Source organism: Balaenoptera physalus, assembly GCF_965194825.1.
Source record: "Balaenoptera physalus genome assembly, chromosome: 7".
Lineage (NCBI taxonomy): Eukaryota > Metazoa > Chordata > Mammalia > Artiodactyla > Balaenopteridae > Balaenoptera > Balaenoptera physalus.
Window position 1 is genome coordinate 43260624 of NC_138886.1, and position 23714 is coordinate 43284337.

Sequence of the window (23714 nt, forward strand, 5' to 3'; positions counted from 1 at the left end):
CCAAATAATTGGGGTAATGGGTTGTATGGTATGTAGAATAATGGCTTCCCAAAGATGTCTACATCCTAATCCTCAGAACCTGTGAATATGTTAATGGCAAAGGGGAATCAAGGGTGCTAATCAACTGACCTTAACATGGGGAGGTTATCCTGGATTATCCAGGTAGGTCCCATATAATCATAAGAGTTCTTAAAAAGTGGAAGAGAATGGTAGAAGAGAGTCAGAGGCGGATGTGGCTATGAAAGGATCACCAGAGAGATGCAACATTGTTGGCTTTGAAGACAGAGGAAGGCAACCATGAATCAATGAATGTGAGCTGCTGCTAGAAGCTGGAGAAGGAAACAAAATAGAGGATATTCCCCTAGAGACTCCAGAAAGGAATGCAGTGCTACTGACACCTTGAATTCTTGACTTTGGCCTGATGAGACCTGTGTGGAACTTCTGACCTACAGAATTGTAAGACAATAAATTCATGTTGCTTTGAGTTTGTGGTAATTTGTTACAGCAGCCTCGAGAAATGAATACAAGTGGTCAGTTCAGGAAGGCTTCCTGAAAGAGGTAAATCTTGATAAACTTTTGCAGAAACGTTGTTGGTGGAGCAAAACTCAGGGAGATAGATGCTGGAGTTTGAGTCCATCAGAAGAAAAATTTAAGAAAACTCAAGGCTGTATAATACCTACCCCAAACGTTTAAAATACAATTTCAGAGGAATTTAGTGATTGTCACTAAATTCCCCAATGGAGTCAGAGGCAAAGAATTCTTGGGAATTTTTCTTGGTAATGTTACTTGAATCGTAATCAACTTCACAGATTTAAAGGCTGACAAAACACTTGTTTTACCTGGATGGTTTTAAATTACTTAAGTCATCAAAGAAAGCAGATAGAATCTGCAGCTTCCATACAGCCTGAATGTAAATCAGAGCTTAACATTCCATTCATTCCCTCTTAATCAGATCTGTAGACTGCACTGATTTCTTTTTATTGGGTCCTCCTGAATAAAAAACAGTTGGATAATCACACACACACAGAATGAGAGAGAGAGAGAGTAAGAGTGAGCGAGCGAGAGAGAGAGAGAGAGAGAGAGAGAGAGAGAGAGAGAGAGAGAGGAACCTTTCATATGTACATTTATTAAGATATATTTATTGCAATTTATGTATGACATGAGCCTCGTTAGGGATACATCAATGAATGAGATAGGCAAGGTCCTTGTTCTCATGGAGCACACAGCCTGGTGGAAAACACAGACAAATAAGCAATTTATAGTAGAGTAGACAATAATAGGTTGCTATGAGAGAACATGGAAGGGGCAACCGACTCAGTCTGGGAGTGGAAAGGGAGGAGTAGGTCAAGGGGGGCTTCCTGGAGGAAGATAACTTCTAAGCAGCATCAGCAAACCCTGGAAAACAGTTAAGAGTGGAAATTCTCAGGCCCATTAAACAGACCTATTAAGCCTGAAATTCTCTGAGTGAGGCACAAAAAATCTGTGTTTCAGTACATCTCTGGGTGGTTCATATACACGCTAAAATTTGAGAACCAGAGGATCATACCTGAGCTGCACGTTGGAATCACTTGGAGCACTTTTACACCAGACTGATGCTGTGGTCCCACTCTTAGAACTACTGATTCAGTTGGTCTGGAATAGAGCCTGGGAAGCAGTATTTTTTAAAGCCCTACATGATTATAATGTGATTTTAAAGTGCAGTTGGGGTTGAGATCACTTTTCTAAGCCGATCGCTGAAGCATGAGTTAGCCAGGCAGTGTGGCTGGTGAGAGGGCAGGAAGGGTATTACAGGCAGCTGTGCCAAGGCCCGGATGTATCTGGGGCCCTGGTAAGCCTAGAGAGGACACACAACAAAATTCTGTGGCTTAAAATAAGGTTCATAGCTGTAAGTTTAAGTATTTATTGCAGTACTTCTTAAACATTAATGTACACAGAAATGATCTGAGGATCCTGTAAAAACACAGACCCTTATGCTTTAGGAAGGTTCTATAGCCCTCGCCGTTCCTGAGCGTACATGTCAGAGCGGTTGGGGACTGCAGAAGGGTGTGTGTATCCATAGCTCTAGGGCCAACATAAGGGAACCCAGCTGGGGTGAACTGCAGAGGTCTGTTACTGGGCAGGTGTGTTTTGAGGGCAAGGAGGAAAGATGCAGCCTACCACAACCTCCTAGCCTGCTCTTATTCTCCATCAAGGTCGTACTGCTTTTAGCTCAGCAGTAACCAGTAACCCCCTCCACCTCTCAATCTAGCTGAGCGCATCCCCTGGCCAGGCTAGCAGAGCCAGCTCATTAAGTGACCGCTGGAGCTCTTTGTAACCTGCCAGCCAGCCAGCCAGGGAGGCGCTGGCCGAGGAGGGAGGCTCTCGCGGGGGGCGTCTCTCCCCCTCTTTCCACTTCCCCTGGCTGACAGCGGCGGTGCCTGCGGCAGAGCCTCCCTCTGCAGTAGCCCCTTGCACTTGGCTCGCACTTCTGGGCGCTGTCCATGGTTGCAGCATCTTTCGGCGCGCCACGTCAGGAGGCCGCAGCGGGGCCCTGCGATTGGCGGAGGAGCCGCTCGCCATCCGCCAACACCCCCGCCTCCGAGACTCGGCCCAGAGCTCCGGCCCCGCAGGCGCGTGCCAGCCAGCGTGCGGGGCGCGCCCTGGGGCTCCCGGGCGTCACACCCACTTTCCTTATTAGGGCAGAGTCAGGCGCCCCGAGCCGGCAGCCGGGCGCGGGGTGGGGCGGGAGCCCTGCGAGGCGACGGACGAGGGCGCAGCCACAACCTCAGCCGCCTCCGAGCGGTAGGAGGGAGAAGCCGGTCTCTGCGTCCGGGCCGGCCCCTTTCCGGGGACCCGGCACGTCTAGCCCCGGAGGAGATAGTCCTCCGCGCTCTCCGGGTACCTCTGGTCCAAACCACTCGGAACGACATGGAAGAATTTTTGCAACGCGCCAAGTCTAAACTGGTAAGTTGAGGGAGCAAGGCTGTGTGTGTTGGTGCGCGCGCGCGTGCGCGCGCGCGTTGCTGAAAAAGAAAGGGCATTGCAGCAGAGGAGGAAGAAACAACTTTGCCACTTAGTTGTCAGGGTGTGCGGACTGTCCCCTGGAAAGTATCTCGGGAACTCGGGGGTTTACAGCGGGCAGTCTGTCTCCATAATCCTCCCTCATAGCCAAAGCGCCGGGGTGGGGGTGGTCGTGACCCGGCTGAAGTTGCGTGCTGTGTGTCCAGCTTTGGTCCCTTTGGCTTGAGGTTGGAGAGAGGCAGATCCAGCCGAATCTACAATTTGCTCCTGGAGGCTAGAGGATAAATGGGTGTGGTCCTTGAGAAAAAGAGCCCAGACTTCTGCAGATGCGGTACGTGTAAGTGTAAAAGGAGAAGAAACCGTACTTTAGCTGGAGGGCGTGGCAAAACGTAAGTGAGGAGGTAATAACGCCGACTAGGAGTAACGTGTGAGAATGCGCAGTTTACCCGAGCATCCCTCACGCGGAGCTTGCTCCAGTGCGGGAGTTAGGGATATTCCAGTGCGAATCGAGTCTCTCTGGTCCCTGTTCAGATCTGCAACTTGGGGCAGAGGCAGAACGGGAGAACCCCAACTGTCGCTGGTGGTGTGAGGCTTGCCAGACCATTGTTCTCCTGGGAAGAGACCAGCATGTTGGCTGGCTCTAACTGTACTGTTGTTCAAAGAGTGAAGGGTAATTTCACTCTGTATATCAACAGTTGCTATACATTCTGGAACAACAGATTCTAGCAGTTTCCTAACTCCGAACTGTTTTGATTCTCCAGCATTGCAGTAATGAACGTAATGGAAATGTTTCTCTTTCCGCCCTTAAAACAAAGATTTTGCCCATTTGGAAGCAATATCTTTAATGAACAGGGAAAGCACCTTGTACAGGCGTGGCATAGGAGGAGATGCATAATTTATGTTGTCTTTAACCTTTAAACCTTCATAAAAGCCAAAATATAAAGTCTGCGTTAAGATGACGTCTTAATCACAAGGCAGAATATTTGCAGGGTTATTTCTGTCATTCATTTACCCTCGCACTGCAAAGGGAGTGAAGACAGATGTGTGATTCTTAAAAAGATGTAACTGTAAGTATCTTTAAAAAGACCATTAAAGTTGATTAATGCTAATATAAGTACTTTGTTTTCTACCTTAAGCCTCCCAGAGAGTTGATAGTCTGTGGGGATTTCAGAATTGAGGTTTGTGATCGTTTCTGTGTTTATTGTGGACCCTCTTACAGGTTTACTTGAGCACAGGAAGGAGAAAACTGATTGCAGAAATCACTTGCATTTCTGATAGTATAAGTATGCTCTTTGTTCTTTACCCAACACTGAGTGAGAAATAATCAGAAAAGGTCAATTTTGGCAATTCATTTTTTTGTGGATGAAAATAAATAGCAATCTACGATCACGCAGTTGTAGACTGCACCTGTGCTCCACTCCCATAACATTTATTTTAATAATAAACATTTAGATTGTGGGGTTTGATGTGAGCAAGAGGTTTGTCTCATTTCTGAAGAGCAACTGCTGGGATGGAGAAATTCCCTATTTCAGAGTAATCAGTTGAAAGTAATGTGTAAGTTTATTTACCGAGTTCCTTCATTAGACGAGCAATCGCTCTACATTATTAAAAGAGTGACAGGAAAAAGAAGTGGTTGAAATACTATTCCCAGCTTCCTGCTTTAGCCAGAAGAACAATTACTGCTAATTTTAATTTTTTTCTTAGAATAGGTTTCTTGTTAGAGATCACAGTTATCCTTTCATATTCAGCCATAGTAAAGGTGTTTTGGTCACTTTTAGTGTCACATTTCCCCTGACAAATTATATTTTCTAGGTAAATAAAAATTTTACTTAATATGCAACATTCAACTATAGTAGTAGGAAAACCTTTTACTTTAGAGGATATATACCCTTTGTTTAGGAGAAAAATATTAAGTCAATAATTATGGCATTCATTTGTGAGACGTTTATCCATAATAAAATGGTAGGATTTTTTAAGATTAGGTTAATCCTTTGGAAATCATTTTAGGGAGAAGAAAATTATCATGCTGGTTTTCACTTACGCTTTATTAGACCAGAATAAGATAGAATTCAGGTGTTATGTTTAAGTTGTTTTCCATCAGAAGTTGACATAGATTTATCTATATGGTACCTAAAAAAAGTCTAATGGGCAGGTTTTTGTCTACCTACTTGAATTCTTGCTTTGATATTCTGTAGATATGATACATGTCTTTTAATGGTTTGAAATAGCCAATGTCCCTTCCAGAGTCTTAATGGTACCAAACCAAACTTGGGTCCTCTTGCCTGCATGCAGTAAAGCCAATCTACTGACACTGGGTTGCGGTGGAGGAAAATGCAGCATTTATTGCAGGTGCCAAGCAAGAAGTCCAAGTAGTTAGTGCTCAGAAGGCCTGAACTCCCCAGTGGCTTTTAGGGAAAGGTTTTAAAAGACGGGGTGAGGGAGGGGGGTTGTGGGGTATGTGATCAACTCATGAACATTCTTCTGATTGGTTGGTGGTGAGGTAATTGGGAGTCAGCATCATCAACCTTCTGGTTCCAACTGGTCTGGGGTCTGTGTGCTTGTGGGTAGCATACAGTTAACTTCTTCCACCTGCGGGCAGTTTCATTATCTGTAAAGAGCTCAAAGGATATGGCTCAGAATATTATCTATAGCCCTTGAAGAGGAACTAAAAGTCCTTGACTTTGTTTAGTGACTAAACTATGATTATTTTGTCTTGCTTGACTGTTTTCCTTTTTTTCTGCATTTTCTCACTTCTCTGATTAAATTTACTCTTTGGAGCTCAGGGAAGGCCTAGGAAGCTAAAGTTGTTTTACAGACAGGAGACAGGTGGAGGACAAGGTGGGGGAGGGGTCTGTTCCAGGAAGGCCTCCTAGGGTCCAGCTCCGTTACATTAACATAACCTTGTCATCACTGGAGTTAGCTAATTTCAATAGACCAAAGGAATTTTAAATTGTAAAATGAAACTGCTATTAGCCAATAATAGCATCTCCAATAATCACAACTTTGGAGAAATTGTTTGTATGCCCTTTCTTCCGACCAGGAGCATTTATTATTCATCTGTCATTGTGAGGAGAGAAACTCTGCTATTCTAGGCCAGGCTCTTGGGTTGAGCAAACATCTTTGAAGGAGAAAGGATGTTTTTCATTTTTAATCAGGCAGTTTGGAGCTTATTTCTATTGAAATTGAGAGAGTGGTCTCTTAATTCTCTTTTCCACCCCAGTTCTGCTGGTCCTTAAACTGATGCAGATTCACTTACTTAATCTCATCTGGCTTTTCCTTAAATCTCCCCTTCCGATACCCACCCTTCATTCCTGAGAGTATGTGGCATTTATCAGAAATGGCAAAAGTAAACCTCAAGTGTGGCCTTGGATCACCACCTCCTGGAGCTCAAATGCTTCTCAAGGGGGCCTGCCTTCTGCGTGGTTAGAACAGGCTTGGGTGCCTGGAGCGTCTCTGTAAAACACCTTACCTGGAGGTGGAGGACAGCAAGGGAAATAGTCACTCCTCCCAAGCACAGTCTCCAGAAATGGTGCCTTCTTGACAAATAGGGAACTGATCCAATTCTTGTTAAAACAACCAAGACAGTAGAATAAGCACCAGGAGAGTAAGACGCCCCCCGAGGCTGTAGAGATGGTAATCAAAGGATGATGCTTGTTACCCGGGTTCCCTTCCCCATTCGAGAACCCAGCTATGTTTCTGATCCGAACACTCACTGCTAGAACTAGAAATGAGTGGAAACACGTTTTCTTTCTCTCCTGCCAGTGCCCACCCAGCTTCCTTTTCCACCTGCCCATTTCTAGCTGGAATAGGGACAGAGATCAAATCCTATAGTTCCAGGTCCATCCTTAAATTTTAGCCATGCTTTCCATTTTTAGTTACGCCATTTCCACAGTGATGTCTTAGTCATTCTTAGTTATACTCTTTCTGTGGTAAGAGAAATCGAAGACGGGTAGGGAATGAGGGCTCCCAGCCCTAGACTGTGATTTGGGAAATGTCCTCCAGTTTCATAGTGGTCAGCACAAAAAAGTATTCAGGCCAAGACAGCCTCATGATGTCAGTAAATGATCCAAGTTCCCATGAACTTTGGAGAAAAGAAAAAAAGTAAATAAGGAATCAGACCCCTGGAACTCTGGCTGGCAGGAAGCCAGGGTCCCCATACTGGGTAGACTGCCTGCCAAGCCTCCCCCATTGCCAGATCCCACCAGCTGATGCAATTCAAGCAGCTGCTCAGGGGTGGGGCATCACTGCAGCCCACGTGCCCTCAGAGGTTGGTCATGAGCCAGCATTGGGCATTTGTGTGGTGGGAGTGTCAGCTGCCAGCAGAAGGATACAGGGCACATCAATATCCCAAGAATGCTGTGGGGAGAGGGTCACCGTCACCGCTAGAGTCTGGGGAGTGCATCTGCCACTTGAGCAGTGACAGCTGCAGACGAAGGGCTCATTTCTGCAGTGGGAATTGGTCCATATGTGGACTTCCGTAGAAGAAAAATTCTGAGTGACCCTAAATGTCAACTTATACTCTGTGGTATGTAGCATAGGGAAAGGAAGCACATTCAAAACTCTAAATGAACAACCACATTAGAGTTGATAGAGGAGATGGGTTTTCAAAAAGAGAAAGAAAAACACTGCAGCATGTCTGCAGAGGAATCATTTGATTGGAAATTGAGAAATATATCCTTCCCGATTTCCTTTATAGGAACAAGGTCATGTGTATCAATAAAAAGCGTCTTTAAAATGAATGTTTCGTACCTTTTAAAGGGCCACGGTGGTAAGGACTAGTAATGATGGAGATGCTGGCCGAGGAGTTTCATTGGGAAAGCTGAGCTCGTTCTGATCACAGACCACAGGATCAGCTCCCTCCCCATCATAACCGAGGGCTGGTGCAGTTGAGACTGTGCCTCTTGCCAGAGTATTCCCAAGCAAGAAACTCAGGAATCCAAAGTACTTCTGTGAATGCGGTTCCACCGTCTTAGGGGCTGATGAGAAAACGGCCCTTGATTGCTTTAGTCTTAGAGTCAGCTCCATTTCTCACTGCCTGAGCTTTCAGACCGAGAGCTGTGGTTTGTCCCAGCCCCCTGGCCTGTGGAGAAGAACCAGGCTTTTTCACTGTAAATCTCAGAGGGGATTGATCTTCCTCAAAGATAAAGAATTGGTCACTGCTGTTCAGACAGCACCTTGGGTCTGGGAAGATGCGATCAGGTGAGCAAGGACGCCCTTTAATCAGAAATTTGAGGAATATTTTATGTTAACTACGTAAAAAGGTGACAGCTTTGGTATAACTTGTTTATTTCTATGTAGCATTTATTTGGGCAGATATTAACAATGTTTTAGGTTTGGTGTATCAGTCTGGGGAGCTCTTGTAAGCAATAGTGGTTTAGTGATGGACGTCTCACTCTACCTTTACATCTACTCCTCCCTGGGGTACTAGGTAAGCAGACAAGGGTGAGGGATGAATACCTGGGTCTGAATGAAGGATGCAAAAGAGGAAAGAACATCTGGGACCAGAGAGGTAAAGTGCACGGTGTTGCCTTGGTCATTGATTCTTTTTGAACCCTGAGGTTTATTGGAGAGTCATGGAGTTTGGAGTCTTCTTTGAAAAGAAACTGGGGAGGGACAGGGCTGATATATTCAGGAGGCAGCATTCACATGGACTTTGATATGACTGGCACCCTCTGGGTTTGTGCAGTATGCAACCTGCACAATCATACGTGGCTGCCTGCCATGGGTCCCAGAGTAGCCTACTCAAAATCTCTGGCAGCGTTCCAAATCCATTCCTATCTGAGCTCTGTGACTTTGGGCTTTGGTTTCCAGGGAAAGGTAATCTTTCTTCTTAAGAGCTCTTGGGAGGCTAATTGGACACTAGATTGCCCTGCAAAATCAGAGCCACAAAGGTTGGGTTAGAAGAACTAAGCTGATAATACAGCCTTGGGTTTTTATCTGAAAAATGAGATAACGATACCTACTTTTTGTCATAAAGCCAAAATAATGTACCTACAGCCCTCAGCACGGAACCTGGAACAATGCTGCTTCTCTCCATTTGCCCCCAAGCTGGTCCTTTCCTGCAGTTCCTTATCTCAGTGAACGGCATTATTATTCATCCAGTTTCTCCAACTGGGAACTTTTCTTTTCCTCCATCCCTTCCCCAACCACCATATCCCAGACATCACTAAGTCATCCAGATGACTGCAATGGCCAGCTAACAAGTTGGTCTCCTGCAAACCACTTTCCCACTGCTACCAGGGAGATCATTGTGAAAGCATCTTTCACATCTGTCCCATCATTCCCTTAAATCCTTATTATCACTTTTCATTGCTCTTTGGAGAACCAACAACACTCTTAACCTGACTCTGGAATCTGACCCATCTGCTGTCCAGCTTCTGCTGGATTCTCCTCCTACCTCCCTAAGCTTGAATAGCTCCTACCTCTTCTGGTCAGGTTAAGGAGAAGGGAAGCCTTTTGCTGAATGACCCCTCCCACCCAGCCTCCCCAATTCATGAGTCTAAGTCAGGTTTTGGGGCGATGTTTTTAAGTCATTTACCTCAGCTTGTTATTATATCTCTATTGGGCATGTTTGTTTGATTAATGAGAGTAGGGACCAGGGTCTCTGTATGGGTTTGCTCACCCCTGTATCTCCAGAACCTGGTGCAGTGCCTGAAGCTCAGTAAGTAGTTTTTGTTTGTTTGCTTGTTTGTTTGTTTGTGAGGGTTTTTTTTTTACCATTAATCATAACACATTATCTTTAATTAAGTACAAAGACCCTTCCAATCATGTCACCTAGCGGTCATTTCACTGACTGCCCTGTTTGGCTGCCAGTCTCTTGTCTCTCTCTTTAGCAGTGGTAAGGCAGATATCTTTTTCTCAGAGAAAAGAAATCCATGGTTTGTTGCCTTTGCAATAACAAAAATGCTGGAGAGTGGGGAGGCAAAGATGTTGCCGTTGGCATCTTTCACAGGAACCACATCAAGAGAACCTGGTTGTCTCTTTCTGCTGGCGATCACACCAATTCTTCCCAAGGTAGCGCCTCTGATCACCATATACAGGTTACCGGTGTCAAACTTGTTCAAATCAGTCATCTTGCCAGATTCCAAATCAGTCCAAATGGTGTCGTTCACTTTGAAGGGGATAGGATGGCGGATGGTGTCAGCATCACGGATCACTAGATGACGGATTCCTTTTGTGCCCACAAAGATCTTTCTTACTTTGTACAAGTTGTACTTGACTCCTCCGGTATAATGCGATGAACAACAAAGCAACCCTTGTATCACAGATCAGATAGAAATTCTCCCCAGTCCTGTCAATGCTGCTGACATCCTTGAAGCCAGCAGATAAGGTCTATCAATTGGGACTTTGCCAACAATCTTAAGGAACTGCTGCATGCAGATCTTCTTTACTTCATTTCCTGTCAGGGAATACTTAAGTATGTTCCTTAGAAAAAGATGAGGGGGAGACACTCTTTGAGCTTGTGGGGATCACCTGATGGATGAGGAGCAAACATACTGGTCCGTTTACTCAGCATTCAATGCTTTGGAGCTGCTGCATGTTTCAGGGGCTTCTTGGGCCCATGAGCCATGACTGTGCTAAGCACAAAAAGAACAAAGTGTTTTTAGAATGAATGAAGCCATAAGGCAAGAGGCTTGCACAAAGCATGAGACATCGTAGTGGCTTAGTAAAATGAGTAAGTAGATGAACAGGTGCAGACTCCTAGAGATCTGAATCTGAAGAGGGGCTGGCGACAGTATAAGGGAATTCTGGTTGGTTTACTAGAAGGAGGTGAGAAACAGTAAGGTCAAGGAGTGTCATGCAGCCCTTTTGTATATGGTACACACTTCATACAAAATGTTACTGTAAAATAACGAGGCTAGTTTTTATGCATGATTGCTTGGAATCTGTAAATATTGGTGGAATTAAAACATGAATGGATTGGAGAGAGGCAGGGGAGGGAATGGGGCGCTCTGCAAAACCACATTGGGCAGATCAGCAGACAGAGTGGAACTGTTAGAGCCTTAGATCCTCTGCTGTGTGGTCCAAAGGGGAAAAATTAGACCCCCCCAATCCCAGCCACTACACCAAGCTTGCCCAGCTTGTTCTGCTGCTTCTGGGCCAGTACTAATGTCATGAGAGAGATTGGCAGAGAAGATTTTCAGTCCTTGAGAGGAAAGTTGAAGGCCTTCCAGACTGGCCTCATCTGTCAAATGAGAACAATAATATATTAGGGCTGTTGCAAGTGTGTATGTACTAAGATAAGAATGTGTCCTCCACCCACAGTAATAAAAACATGAATAGGGCCACGGTGGATAAGAGAGCCAGGAAGCCCTATTTACATTGTATAGAAACAGGGATGATTTTTAGCTCCCTTTAGTTCGAATTTGTTGATTATCTGTCTTAGCTCTAAGAAATAGGTTTTTCCACTTAATACCCAAAATAGTCTTGTGAGGTAGCTATTATTTCCCTTTGCAGTTGAGGAAACTGAGGGTCAGTGGGGCAAGAAGTCTGACCAAGGTTTCACAGCCACTAAAGAACAGAGCCAGACTTTGCTCCCAGATCACCTGACTCCCATTCCAGGACCCTCTGCCACATTCGTGTCTTCCCACCAGATATCCTGGAACATTTAATTCTCTTTAAATAAAATGTGAGCAACTCGGCAGGTTTATGGGAGGGCTGGGTAGTGAGTTCACTTTGACCCAAGAGAGGTTCATTTCTTTGTTTCTGACTGTTTTATGTTAAAAAAACCCTTGGATAACTGAGTAATCAATCACTATTACTGAGAACCTGCTGTGAGAAAAATATGGTGCTGGGCTGTCTATGATTTGGTTGAATAAATTGGGAGACTGTTTCACTGTCTACGTAGGTGAAAGAAAAATAAAACACTGATAAACTATTTGGAAGATAGGGTCTGTGACTAGTTTTAGAGTGACTGAAATATTGTGGGTATTTAGTGAATTTTTAATAATGAGAATGGCTCTTTTAAAAAAGTTAGAAGTTGTTCCTTATTTGCCAGCAAGGTTGTGAGTACAGCTTTTGGTTTTCCAGCTTCCTTCATTGTTTTTTCTTTGTTTTTGTTTTTGTTTTTAACAAATGACAGAGTTTTTAATGACCTACAGTAAGCTTTCTTCTGCTCTTGTTTAGATTTCTTATATTAAAAACTGATGCGTGAAAATATGTGCAAACATTATTTTGATTTAGAAACATATTTAGATTTAGTAGTATTATGTATAAAGAAGTAGTAATTAATACAGTGAAGTTCTCAAAATGCATTTTTTAGCTGAAACCTTTTCTCTGTAATTTTATCATTACCATTTTCTTTATGAATAATGTACAATTAAATGTGAGCTCCAGTTCAAATCCCAAATTCTGAATATAGTCTATAAAGTATTCTTTTTAACTCACTATTAACAACAATTTCCATATGGTTACCAAACACATTCATATACATTATCTTTTTTTTATTGAAGTATAGTTGATTTACAATGTTGCATTAGTTTCAGGTGTACAGCACAGTGATTCAGTTATATATAGCCTTCTTCAGATTCTCTTCTCTTATAGGTTATTACAAAATACTAAGTATAGTTTCCTGTGCTATACAGTAGGTCCTTATTGGTTATCTATTTTATATATAGTGGTGTGGATATATTAATCCCAAACTCCTAATTTATCTCTCCCCTCCTTTTCCCTTTGGTAACCATAAGTTTGTTTCCTATGTCCGTGGATCTATTTCTGTTTTGTAAGTAAGTTTATTTGTATCTTTCTCCTTCATTGTTGTCACTCTCTTGCTGGAGACAGAATTGTTTGATTGAGTGAGTGAGTGAGTGTAGGTTGGGGGAGCTCAGCCCGGGTGACACAGCTGGCCAGAAGAGCTGGGATTAGGACTCAAGTTCTCCACTGTACAGAGCTTCGCTTTTGCTCTCGAGTCTGCCAGCTGAGCAGTGCCTCAGAAAACTGCTGGTTATACTCGGAGACACATATAGGGGTGAAGGAACAGAGGGAGAAAGGAAAGAAGGAAGGTGGAGGTGGAATTGGAAGGGAAATAGGAGAAAAGTGAAGAATAACAGGATTCAGGGGGGAGGCAAGTTTGAAAAGTGGTGAGACATAGAAGGAAATCCTTCCAAAAGCTCAGAATGGAATGATTTGCAAGAGCAAGAGCTCATGTGTCTGGAGTTCACTTTATTTGGCCACATCAGCCAACCCAAGGTCTCCAGAAAACTGAAAATTACACAAAGGCAGCTTTCCTTCAGACACCTGCAATTGAGTATTAAAAACATATCTTTATAATTGGTTCTTTTCTCACAGGGAGATCCCCCAGACTCTCTTTCTGAGCCCATTGGTATGATGATACCTGTAAGTCATTTGAAGAATGCTGGGAAAGTAGCAAAGACTCACAAGTGTTAGCACTCATCACCATCCTCATTACTTAATTTGCGCTTTGACAGAATACCCACGAGGTCGGTTTCTCAGAGCAGGGTGGTGGGAGAAGTGGTTGCCAGAGACTGTAATTGCTTATAACTTACAATAGCGGAACTGCACAAACAAAACCAAAATCAAACAAACCTTTAAGAAATGGACCCAGGTTCTCAGCAAGTGTCATTCCATCTGATGTAGGGCAAATGGTCCTAAATACCTGCACAGCCTCCGGAGGCCATAACGTCAGTGACAGAAAGTTCACAGTAATGACCCTGAATAATCGAGGAAGAAATAGTGTTTAAGCTCAGTGTCTGTTTAAGAGAAGGTGGGGTACGTGAGGAATTTCAGAAAAAAAAAATCCGACTCAGATAATTCACACAGAAAAAAATAGAACAGAAATTGTCACACGGAGGGTAAGCTTCAGTTGTCTGGAAAAGTCCCTTGCATAGGTGACCTCGTTCTTAAGCGAAGCCAGATATGCGAAATGTCATGGTTTATAGCAAGCGATCGTGAGTCAGGACGGAGAGTGATGGTGCTAAAAATGTGAGCCTGATGTGGGAAGGCATAAATAGTCCCGTGGCACATGCAAGATGGGAGAAGGCCCGCTCTCCACTCCCACCCTGAGTTGAGAACTTAATCTGGTTCTGGACTCGGTAGAGAAGTTGCAGCAATGACCATGGCCTGTAAAATAACGTCCCTAAGAACAGCCAGAGAGGGAGGGGCAGCCTGCTGCTGGACTTTCAATGATTTGAAAGGTTTTAATGGAAGATTTCCCACTCGTAGGAACCATTTCTTTCTCTCAGTTGAAAAAAAATAGGACTTTAATGGCTTTGTTTTACTGTATAGTACAGAGATCTATAAGGGAAAAGAATCTGAAAAAAAAATAGGTATATATATGTATGTATAACTGAATCACTGCTGAACACCTGAAGCTACACAACATTGTAAATCAACTATACTTCAATAAAAATTAAAAAAAAAATGTGGCTTATTTTTAAAGAGGCCCAACAATTCAATTATGTCCTTTTTTTTTTTTTTTGCTGTGAAAAATTATCTACTAATTAATTGAAGGGTGCAAGAGAGAGTTGTGCACGCTTGCCTCTTGCTCTCCAGAATGGAAGAGAAGTAAGGGCTGGGGCAGAAGCTCATCCTGACGTAGGAGCGTTTTGCCAACCTTTGCGCTCTTCATACATGTTTTCTCTAGCAAGTGGCCTGTGTTGCTGGCCAGACTAGCACCTGGCCCTGGGAGGACAGAAGTGTCCTGACAGGTGGATAGATTAGCTGCTCCCCTGCCACTGGTATGTCTGCGAGGACACGTGCCTGTCTGCTTCCCTGGGAAGGCAGTGTCCCTGAGTCCCTCTGCAGGGAGGCGGCGGGCAAGTCACTCTCTGGCCTCCATCCTCTGCTTTGTTAACACTTTCCTCTTCCCCCTGCCCTTAGCAGCCTGATTTGGTTTGTATGCATCATCTCCTGGCTGAAACACCACGTAGAATTCTCTCACCCTTTGGCAGCTACCATATAAACAGACTCCCAAAGCCACTGACTTTTGGAGGCCTGGATTCTTTCAAAGAAAGGTGAGCAGCGTTTTTACCAATCCGTGTGGATTAAACCTCAATTTCAATTCAGGGTTTGTTTTATGTTTTGTGTGTTTATCAAGATCATTGGGAGAACGGGTTTTTTTTTTCTTTTTAGATTGTAGGCAAATTGAAAACATGGTCTTAGGACATGTATATAGGTCCTAGAGAAAGATAAACAAGAGGGAGAATTTTATTCTGTAGCTGAATATTCTATTCTTTATTTGTGAATTTACTTTGTAAGACCCTAACATAAAGCCATGCACAAAGCAAAGCAACCTCATTGGTGTGGAACTGGTCATGAGCTTGCCACTTGGCTGATTTCCCCTGGACCGTGGCCTGAAGCGCCATCACTCTTGACTCCAGTCTCCAAAAAAATCCAGACATAAACTCACTGTGGTGGATGCAGATCAAAATACCATTCCAGAGCTGGCTTTTAAAACATTTTGAAAAATTCATTAGCTCTCCAAAGTGTTATGTCATTCTGAGCCCTCTGAGGGGGGAAAATGTATTTCTCACACCTATAGAATTATTTCATGCTAAAATAGCCTTCTGACCAAGTATGACATTGCTGTAAAAATCAGTTCACACACACAGGGTTTCATAGGCTGGCATTTACATAGACTGTTCTGATGAGTCTCATAAACACTGAGTCATGCTTCTTACTACTGGCCTCTTTCTCAGACTTTTGCTCTCAGCAAGATTTATATACAGCCACCCTGATTGCTGTGTTACACTGGACACACCCTGCCCCGTCACTTCTGGGAATGCTGTGGAAACAGGCATTGGGATTCCACATGTTTAAACACAGCGTTCTATAGCCATAGTCTTTTGTTAGTGATTTCTTGCTTTGAAACTGTTAGTTATTTTAATCACAGATCTTTACATTTGAAACTATTATAGAAGGATAGATCTTTAACATTGAAACAGGTGACTTTAGACTATTTTAACCTCCTAGTATTATGTTTTAGGCTTCATTTATTTATAAAATAAGAAACATTAAAGCAAATTTGGGAACTAGAGGAAAACTGAAAATGAAATGTAAACAATAGAAAAAAGCCTAAAAATTAACCACTTTCATTGAAGCATGACTGTTGGCAATATTACGGCAAAGTAGTTTTCTTAGTTTTTCCTGTGTGTAGGATTAGAATAGGATATTCATACATTTTGGTACCCTGATTTTTATTTTACTTAACATAATTTATTAAATATTTCCCTATGTTATTGCATAGCATTCTGAATCAACATCTTAAATAATAGCATGCATTTTTATAAAGAAGATGGACTGTGGTTAAACATTTTGATTGTCCCTCTTTTTTTTGCTGTTGTTAGTTACACTATAACAAATATCTTTGTACCTAAAACATTTTGTCCTGTTTAGGATTAGGTCCTTAAAATAGCTTCTCAAATATGTAATTACTGGAGCAAAAGATACAAAGAGTCTCAAGTTTCTTGGTAAATCTTTCCAAATTGCTTTCTGGATGAAATCCACCAAATTTCAAGATTCAGAGAGGCTCAGAAAGGTTAACTTGTCTCATAGAACATTGTGACAGAGCCAAGCAAAAATTTCAGGTCTCTTGACACCTAGGTCTGTGCTCCTGACAAATTTGAGAGACTGTACAGTACTATGCTAATTTAAAAAATATGAATTTGATCAAATAATCTGAAGCTGCCTTGCTACTAAATTCAGACAATCATAATACAATCTATGCCACACCAGTTACAAATGTTATTTGGGACTAAGAAGCAGAATCTGCCACTTTCTCTTTTTCTTTTCACTTCCTCTCTCAATTATTTTAAAAAAATTGAGCCTTATGGAGCAGTCAAACTAGTTGCTGTTATACTTGGGGTGGTAATTCAAGCCAAGTAGTATTGTACTTCATAACTGCCTCCACCTATGTGATCTCATTTGATCAACCTTGGGGTAGGACACATGTTATTATATCTACATCACAGAGGAGAAGAAAAAGGCCAGAGAGGTGAAATCCAGCCTTGCCCAAGGACACACAGCTGGTAAGTGGCAGAGCTGGGCAGAGAGTCTGTGTCTTCTGAGTCCCATGCCTTTGCTTCCAATCTTATCCGTAGGAAGAAAAATTGGTCTACCCTTTCAAAAGGTAGTTTGATGGTTTCAACTGGAGTTTGGTTGCTTGGCTTTATCTCCATACGAGAAAATGACTGAGTAAAAATATACAGCACTTGGCCAAGAGGAGACTATCCAACGATGAAACACATTCCTGCTGAAGCCGTGTTGCAGGAAACACGCAGGAAAGCAAGCCCACTGAGTTTGCAGTTTTGCGTGATGGCCTCTGACAAACAGTTTGCAAATGTGAGATTAACGGATGCATCACTGGTGGAAACATGTTGAGCTCCACAGGCTCTGGAGACCAAATGTCACCTGTGATGGGAAGGAGGCTCCTGAGAAGCAAGTCTCTGGAGGGCCTGTGGGCGTCATCCTTCATACCTGTGATGGGACTACAGGTGCCTGGATGTCACTTATGTCAGCTTCGGCTGAGAGGTCTGTGTAATGGGGGGAAGGGAATTCCATTGCCCATAACAGGAGCTCCTTCCCTCCTACGAAGGAGGTGTAATTCTGTCAAATTCTCTCTCTCTCTGTCTCCACCCGCCCTATCACTGTTTTTCCATTTGGATCATATTCATTAACTGGCCCAAAACCTAAATGCACCCCATATTGATGCAATAGGGAGTTAATTTTAGTTTAGTGTAATTTAATGTAGTTTAAGCTGAATTCTTCTCTTTCCAAAGTCTTGCACTAAGAAACACATATATCTCCAGACCAACATTTCTTATGCCATGGCATGACAGAGGCCACGTGGTTGCTAAATTTAATACATACAAAGATGAAGAGGCATCAGACACATTAGCCCCTGGATAGAGGTCCTGGTTTCCCTGTATCTTTCTTAAGAGTTTAATTAATTCACACTGGTGAAAAAAGTGAAACATCCACACAGAGTTGAAAGGAAATTTAGAGAGACAGAGCTCAAGGTTAGTCTGGGCTTGAAATTCTGTCATTAATGAAATTTTCAGGTTTATAGGACACCAGTTTTCCTAAAAACCTTATATGATTTTTTAAAAGAGGAATCTATTGTCTAACAGGATGGTTTGTATACAGTATGGTAATTCCTTTGCAGGTATTGTGTTGGGAAGCTTTAATATATGCCGAGGGAACTATACTTGGGATGATATTTTCTTATAAGTGTTGGGACGCGAGTGGAAAATCACTGACTCTCAGAGACTTAGCTGTGTAGTTAGATCATGCACATCTGCTAAATAATTAGTATGCAGTGGGGCAGGAGATGCTGCGAGTAAACCCTTGTGTGCCACGGTTTCTAGCGTCCAGCTCGTTGCTGAATACACTTCTGCAGTTTCAAAGACAGAGGGCAGAGCACAAGGAGGGCCAGCTAGGAACGTTCAAGTTAAGCTAGTGTCTTGCCATGAACAGTATCCCTTGCTGGACCTTCTCCTTGCCCTCATTTCCTCAAAACGTCTTTCTCCTGCTTCTTACCCCTGCCACTCACTCCTCAGCAAAGCCTGCCCTTGGCCTTCAAGCAAGGGAATTGACATCTATCAGTATTTACTCTACAGCTAACATACGTTATTTCATTTGGCCTTCACAGCAATCCTCTGAGAAAGGTATCATTATGCTCGGTGTACAGAGGGGGAACCTGAAGCTCAGGAGAGGTCAGGTGACTTGCTTCAGGGCACACAACTAATGAATGTTAGAGCTAAATTTCTAGTATGCTATACCTGAGTCATAACTTATATTTCCATTTTGACATACATCTGGGGCGTAATGCACTTACTTCAGGACGAGTGGTCATAACGGCAGCACTTACTAAACTCTCCTGTGCATGGGAATCATCCAGGGATCCTGTTACAATGCAGATTCTGATTCAGTGCAGTTTGGGGTGGGACCTGGGATTCTGCCCTTCTCACAAGCTCTCAGGTGATGGTGATGCTGATGCCGCCAGCGGCTCCCCCCGCCCCCCCCGCCCCCCACCCCTCCAATTTCAGTAGCGAGGGCCCAGGGCATTGATTCACGGGGAGGCAGGAGGCACCGTTCATGGCCCCCTGAAAGGGTGTGTTAGAATCTGGTGGGGCTGTCCCCAGCTGAAATGGAATGTTTCCCCAGAGGAGAGGCTGCCTCACTGCACTTTCCTTCTAGCAGGGGACTTGCTGCAGCAAACATAATGTTGTGGTCCAACTTTTTTTTTCTCTTAAAACTATTCACAGTTCCTCCCACCATTTTGTCTCTCTGTTTTCTTGTCTTTCTTTGATAATGTCTTTCAGGCGGTCCTTCGGCATCTGGATGCTCTCCTACTTTCTGTTTCCTTGTCCCCTGTCCCCTTCTCTATTGTTAGTGGTGCACATTTGTATGTGATGCTTTGTTATGGATGGTATTTATGCCCTTTTGTTGATGGCTTTTGCTGTGTCACTCTGCTTCTCTGATGTGGTCTTTGTTCACACTCTATTTCCTGCAGCCCACGTTTCCATTTCCAGTTCCTTTTCTCTTAACACAGAATTCTGTTTCTCTTAACACAGTGGGGAGCCCAGAATGGCTTTCAGAAACTCGTGTAGTTTGGGGATGATCAGCAGACATCTTCGAATTTTTAGGAATCATTTTAGATAGTGCTTTGTATCATCTTTCACCAGGTTATGTTCTTTTTTTTTTAAATTTAATTAATTTATTTATTTATGGCTGTGTTGGGTCTTCGTTTCTGTGCGAGGGCTTTCTCCAGTTGCGGCGAGCGGGGGCCGCTCTTCATCGCGGTGCGCGGGCCTCTCACTGTCGCGGCCTCTCTTGTTGCGGAGCACAGGCTCCAGACGCGCAGGCTCAGTAATTGTGGCTCACGGGCCTAGCTGCTCCGCGGCATGTGGGAACCTCCCAGACCAGGGCTCGAACCCGTGTCCCCTGCATTGGCAGGTTATGTTCTGATGGCAAAAGTCCTCAATGTCGGTGGCTTTCAACAGCTAAGGCATATTTCTCACTCAGGCTATAAGCTGCTGAGGGTCAGCTGTGACTCCAAGTGCCTTCTTCATTGTAAAGGAGCAACAATGTCCTGGGATAGGCTGCTCTTGGGGCAGAAGAAAAGTAAGGGAGCTGGTAGGGTTCAGCAATGGCCAAGCCCATTGGTAGTGGAACAGGAAGTACACTCTTCTGATAGGCGGGCACTGCAGTTACATGACATTGCACAGGGACATATTATTATCCTTCTGTAAGAAGGAAAATTAATAAGTAGAAATAATACTGTAGTGTACTATGTGCTCTGAAGCTAGGATTCATCCTGTCAGGTGGACACGGCTAGAACCACACTTCCATTCCAGTAATGGTCATATCAGTGGGTAGACATTCACCAAATAAATACTTTGGTTAAGAAACCTGAGATCCTTTGGCAGTGTTTTTGTTGTTGTTGTTGTTTGTTTTTTGGCCACGCCACATGGCTTGAGGGATTTTAGTTCCCCGAACAAGGATCGAACCCGTGCCCCCTGCAATGGAAAGGTGGGGTCCTAACCACTGGACCGCCAGGGAATTCCCTGGCAGTGTTTATTATTATTATTCAATGGAAACCTCCTCTCGCTATTTAGTCATCTCTTATGCCTTCAGATGAGGCTTGGGTGGGGGTTATTCCATGGCCACGTTTGGGATGACTTTAGGCTGCATCTGTGTCCCAAGTTAAAGATTTGGGGAAGCTGGGTTGACAACTTTAGATCACACGGAAGCCTTTATGGAACAAGACTGCCTGGGAAAATCCTTTAAATTCTCTGTGCCTCAGCTTCTTCATATATAAATTGGGAATAATAATAGATCCCCCTTGTAGGGGGGCTTACAGATTGTCTTAGATAGTAGTTGTAAAACTCTTAGAATTGCGTTTGATACATAAAAATATTTGAGTGTTTGCTTTGATGATGATGACGACGATGATGATTTCTACCAGTTGGATATTTGATCCCCTGAAAAACATGTTAGAGTTTCCCAAACCACCAATTTTAGAACTGATAGATAATCAGACTTATGTTTCCAAGTTTAAGATTTACTTATAAATAAACAAAATCAAAATTAACACAAAGTAAGGGCTTAAATTCTTGGCCTCTTGATAAGATTAGCAGTAATTTCTCTTAGAGAAATTTATCTCTAGGTTGAGCGTTCATGCCCTTCAGTCATTGTAGGGAGTGAAAATTCTCTTAAATTTGTGCATAAAGTCCTTGTTTCATTTGGCGACCATGTGCATTTGGGGCTTGTGTAAGTGGGGACAGCTGCGTGGTTTGCTGGGAAACTCCAGACAAGAGCAGGAGGAGAGACACAGGACTTCTGTCTGGAAGTCAGTGGCTTGGACTGGTTTTGGGGGAAATGGGTGGAGATATGCAGGTTAGTGCTGTGCGGGGCGCTTACTAGGGAACGTAATGCAGCTTCTGGCCTGGATGGCTGTTTTGGTCTCATATCCCATCAACTCAGCCCAAGCAGCCCCAAGGTGAAATGAAAGGACCAAGGGTCATGGAATCAGAATGTCAAGTTCAGCGACTTCTCCGCTGTGTGAACTTGGGTACATTTCTTAACCTCTTTGGGCCTTGGTTTACTCATAATGTAATATTATTTAATATTTATCCAGCCAGGATCATGTACAAGAGCATTATGTATATTCTTTAAGTATTTACTAAATAATTTCACTTTTACAATAACCCTATTTTGTAGGTACAGTTTTACCCATTTTGTACTTGGGGAAACTGAGGTAGACAGAGGTGAATAACTTGATTGAATTCATGCAGGTAGGAAGGGGTAGAGCCAGGTTTTGAGCCCAAGCAGTCTAGCTTCCAAGGCTGCATTCACACCCCCATGCTTTGCTGCTTCTTGGTACAGGCAGCATTTTAACTGAGGTTGCCACTGTGAAGATTCAATCCATTCATGTCTTCCAAATCCTAGTCTGCTGCCTGCCACGTAATAAGAGGTGCTCAATAAGCATCGATGGTTATTTCCCTTCCCCTCCCCTCTTTCCCTTCCATTGTCCTGGGAGACCCCAGGGAACCAGGATTAGCAGTCCCTGGGAATAGGGTGGGAGATCTTCAGCCCTAATTTTCCCTGGGCAAGACCTCACATAAGTCTCAAATTTACCTTGTATTTTAAGGTCCTGCTTGTGTCCCATATCGCATGAAGCTTTCTCCCACTGTTGCAGCCTTTATGGCACCAAACTGGAAGACATGATGCCATCTTGTAAAACAAGCCCCAAATTAAAAAGAATGACGACACAGTTCCGCGTTCTTCCCAGTACATCATTACATCCCTTTATGGAAATCCTTTACTCCAGTGACACACGAATCATCTTTCATGTATTTTTTAATCTGCTTTGGTTGTCACCTATCTTTAAAAAGTTCTTAATTTTTTCCCCTTTATTCTACATGGTATCAGAACCTTCTCTTGCGGTAAATAATCACTTAGCCAAAAGGTGTGGCACATACAGAGCAGCTGCCATGAAGATTTTAAATACGTGATAAGCCTCTTCGATGATTGTTGCCTTAATTCTGTCACCTCCAACTGGTGACTTGGTTACAAATTGTTCCTGTGACTAGAGCATGTTCCAGAGAATTTTGTCATGGGAAATGAAATGGCTACAGGGAATAACAAGACGTAGATTTTAGTGATTTCCTTCTACATGGGAGCAGGGTGGCCTTGGCAAATCCCTGATCCTATTTCTGAGCTTCTGTTTCTTCAGTTGCAAATGAGGAGCTGGGGCTAGTTCAACAGTTCCAAACCAGGAGCTCTAGCACTTTGACATCTTCCAAGACAGAGGTTGATTTAAATATTATAGCATCCTGAGGAAAAATCCAAACGAACTTTTTGACCAACCCAATAATAATACTGTTACATGGTAAATTAAAACTCTCAAAACTCTCTCTTTCCACAAAGGAAAGAGAAAATTAAAGGGATCTTTAGTATTGAAAGATTGAGGAACAAGAATCAGTTCTTATTTAATTTTTTTCACAGCACCTTCCACATAATTGGGCAAATTATTCATATCTCCAAGCCTCAGTTTTCTCATCAGTAAAATGGGGACAACTTAGAGTCTGTCTCAGGGCGTTCAGAGAGTTGCTGTGAAGATTCAATGAGATCGTGCACATGAAGTGCTTAGCCAATGACACTCAACAAATTGTGTCTGTTTTCCTAGTTCTTCAGTGTGGGTTCAAAATTACCCAAGGAAGATATTTTCAATTAAACTAGCTCCAACTAGATTATGCCATAAATGTCCTTAACTCCAGGGTGGATCTGCGGTTGTGGTGAACCCAAGGGTGGATTGGTTAATTCCCACTTTCTTGGAAACTGTAACCCGTGTGTGCTTTGTGCAAACTCTTTAGCTGGTCATGCCACCCATCGATTGATAGCATCTGGGCCCAGCCAGAAGATGAGGGGGGAGAGGAGAGGAGAAGGGCGAGGGAAACATATGAAGATCAAAGTCCCTGGAACAGAGAGCAGCGTTCCTGGTACATGCTGTTTATACTATACGTACTCTCAATGATAATCGCTACCACTTAACCAGGACTTATGTGCCTGACACTGTGCTAAGTCGATTGCATACACTATCTCTTCTAACTTTCTTACTGACTCTATGAGCTCTTTTATCTATTGGCTAAAGCAAGTCACAAGGCCAGTCCAGATTTAAGGGGTGGAGAGATAGACTCACCTCTCCTCTTGATGGAAGAAGCTGTATGTGCATGGTTGAAGGGAGGGACCGT

At 43.3% G+C, this 23714-nt stretch overlaps 1 protein-coding gene and 1 pseudogene across 8 annotated transcripts in view; one reads left to right on the plus strand and one right to left on the minus strand.

The window, feature by feature from the left end:
* Window positions 1-2616: 2616 nt before the first annotated feature.
* PRUNE2 (prune homolog 2 with BCH domain) overlaps window positions 2617-23714 on the plus strand; it is a 257591-nt gene continuing 236493 nt past the window's right edge. For 5 of the 7 annotated variants that reach the window (XM_082470768.1, XM_082470771.1, XM_082470767.1 and 2 more), the window contains exon 1: window positions 2618-2943. In XM_082470768.1, coding sequence (XP_082326894.1) covers window positions 2908-2943 — 36 coding nt within the window. In that variant the 5' untranslated portion in view covers window positions 2618-2907. Of the gene's footprint in view, window positions 2944-23714 lie in introns of all 7 variants that reach the window. The other 2 variants (XM_082470766.1, XM_082470769.1) reach the window with 1 other exon arrangement.
* Window positions 2977-15369, minus strand: LOC309664293 (small ribosomal subunit protein eS4 pseudogene; annotated as a pseudogene). The gene has a single exon. The product of its transcript is annotated as a small ribosomal subunit protein eS4 pseudogene (transcript).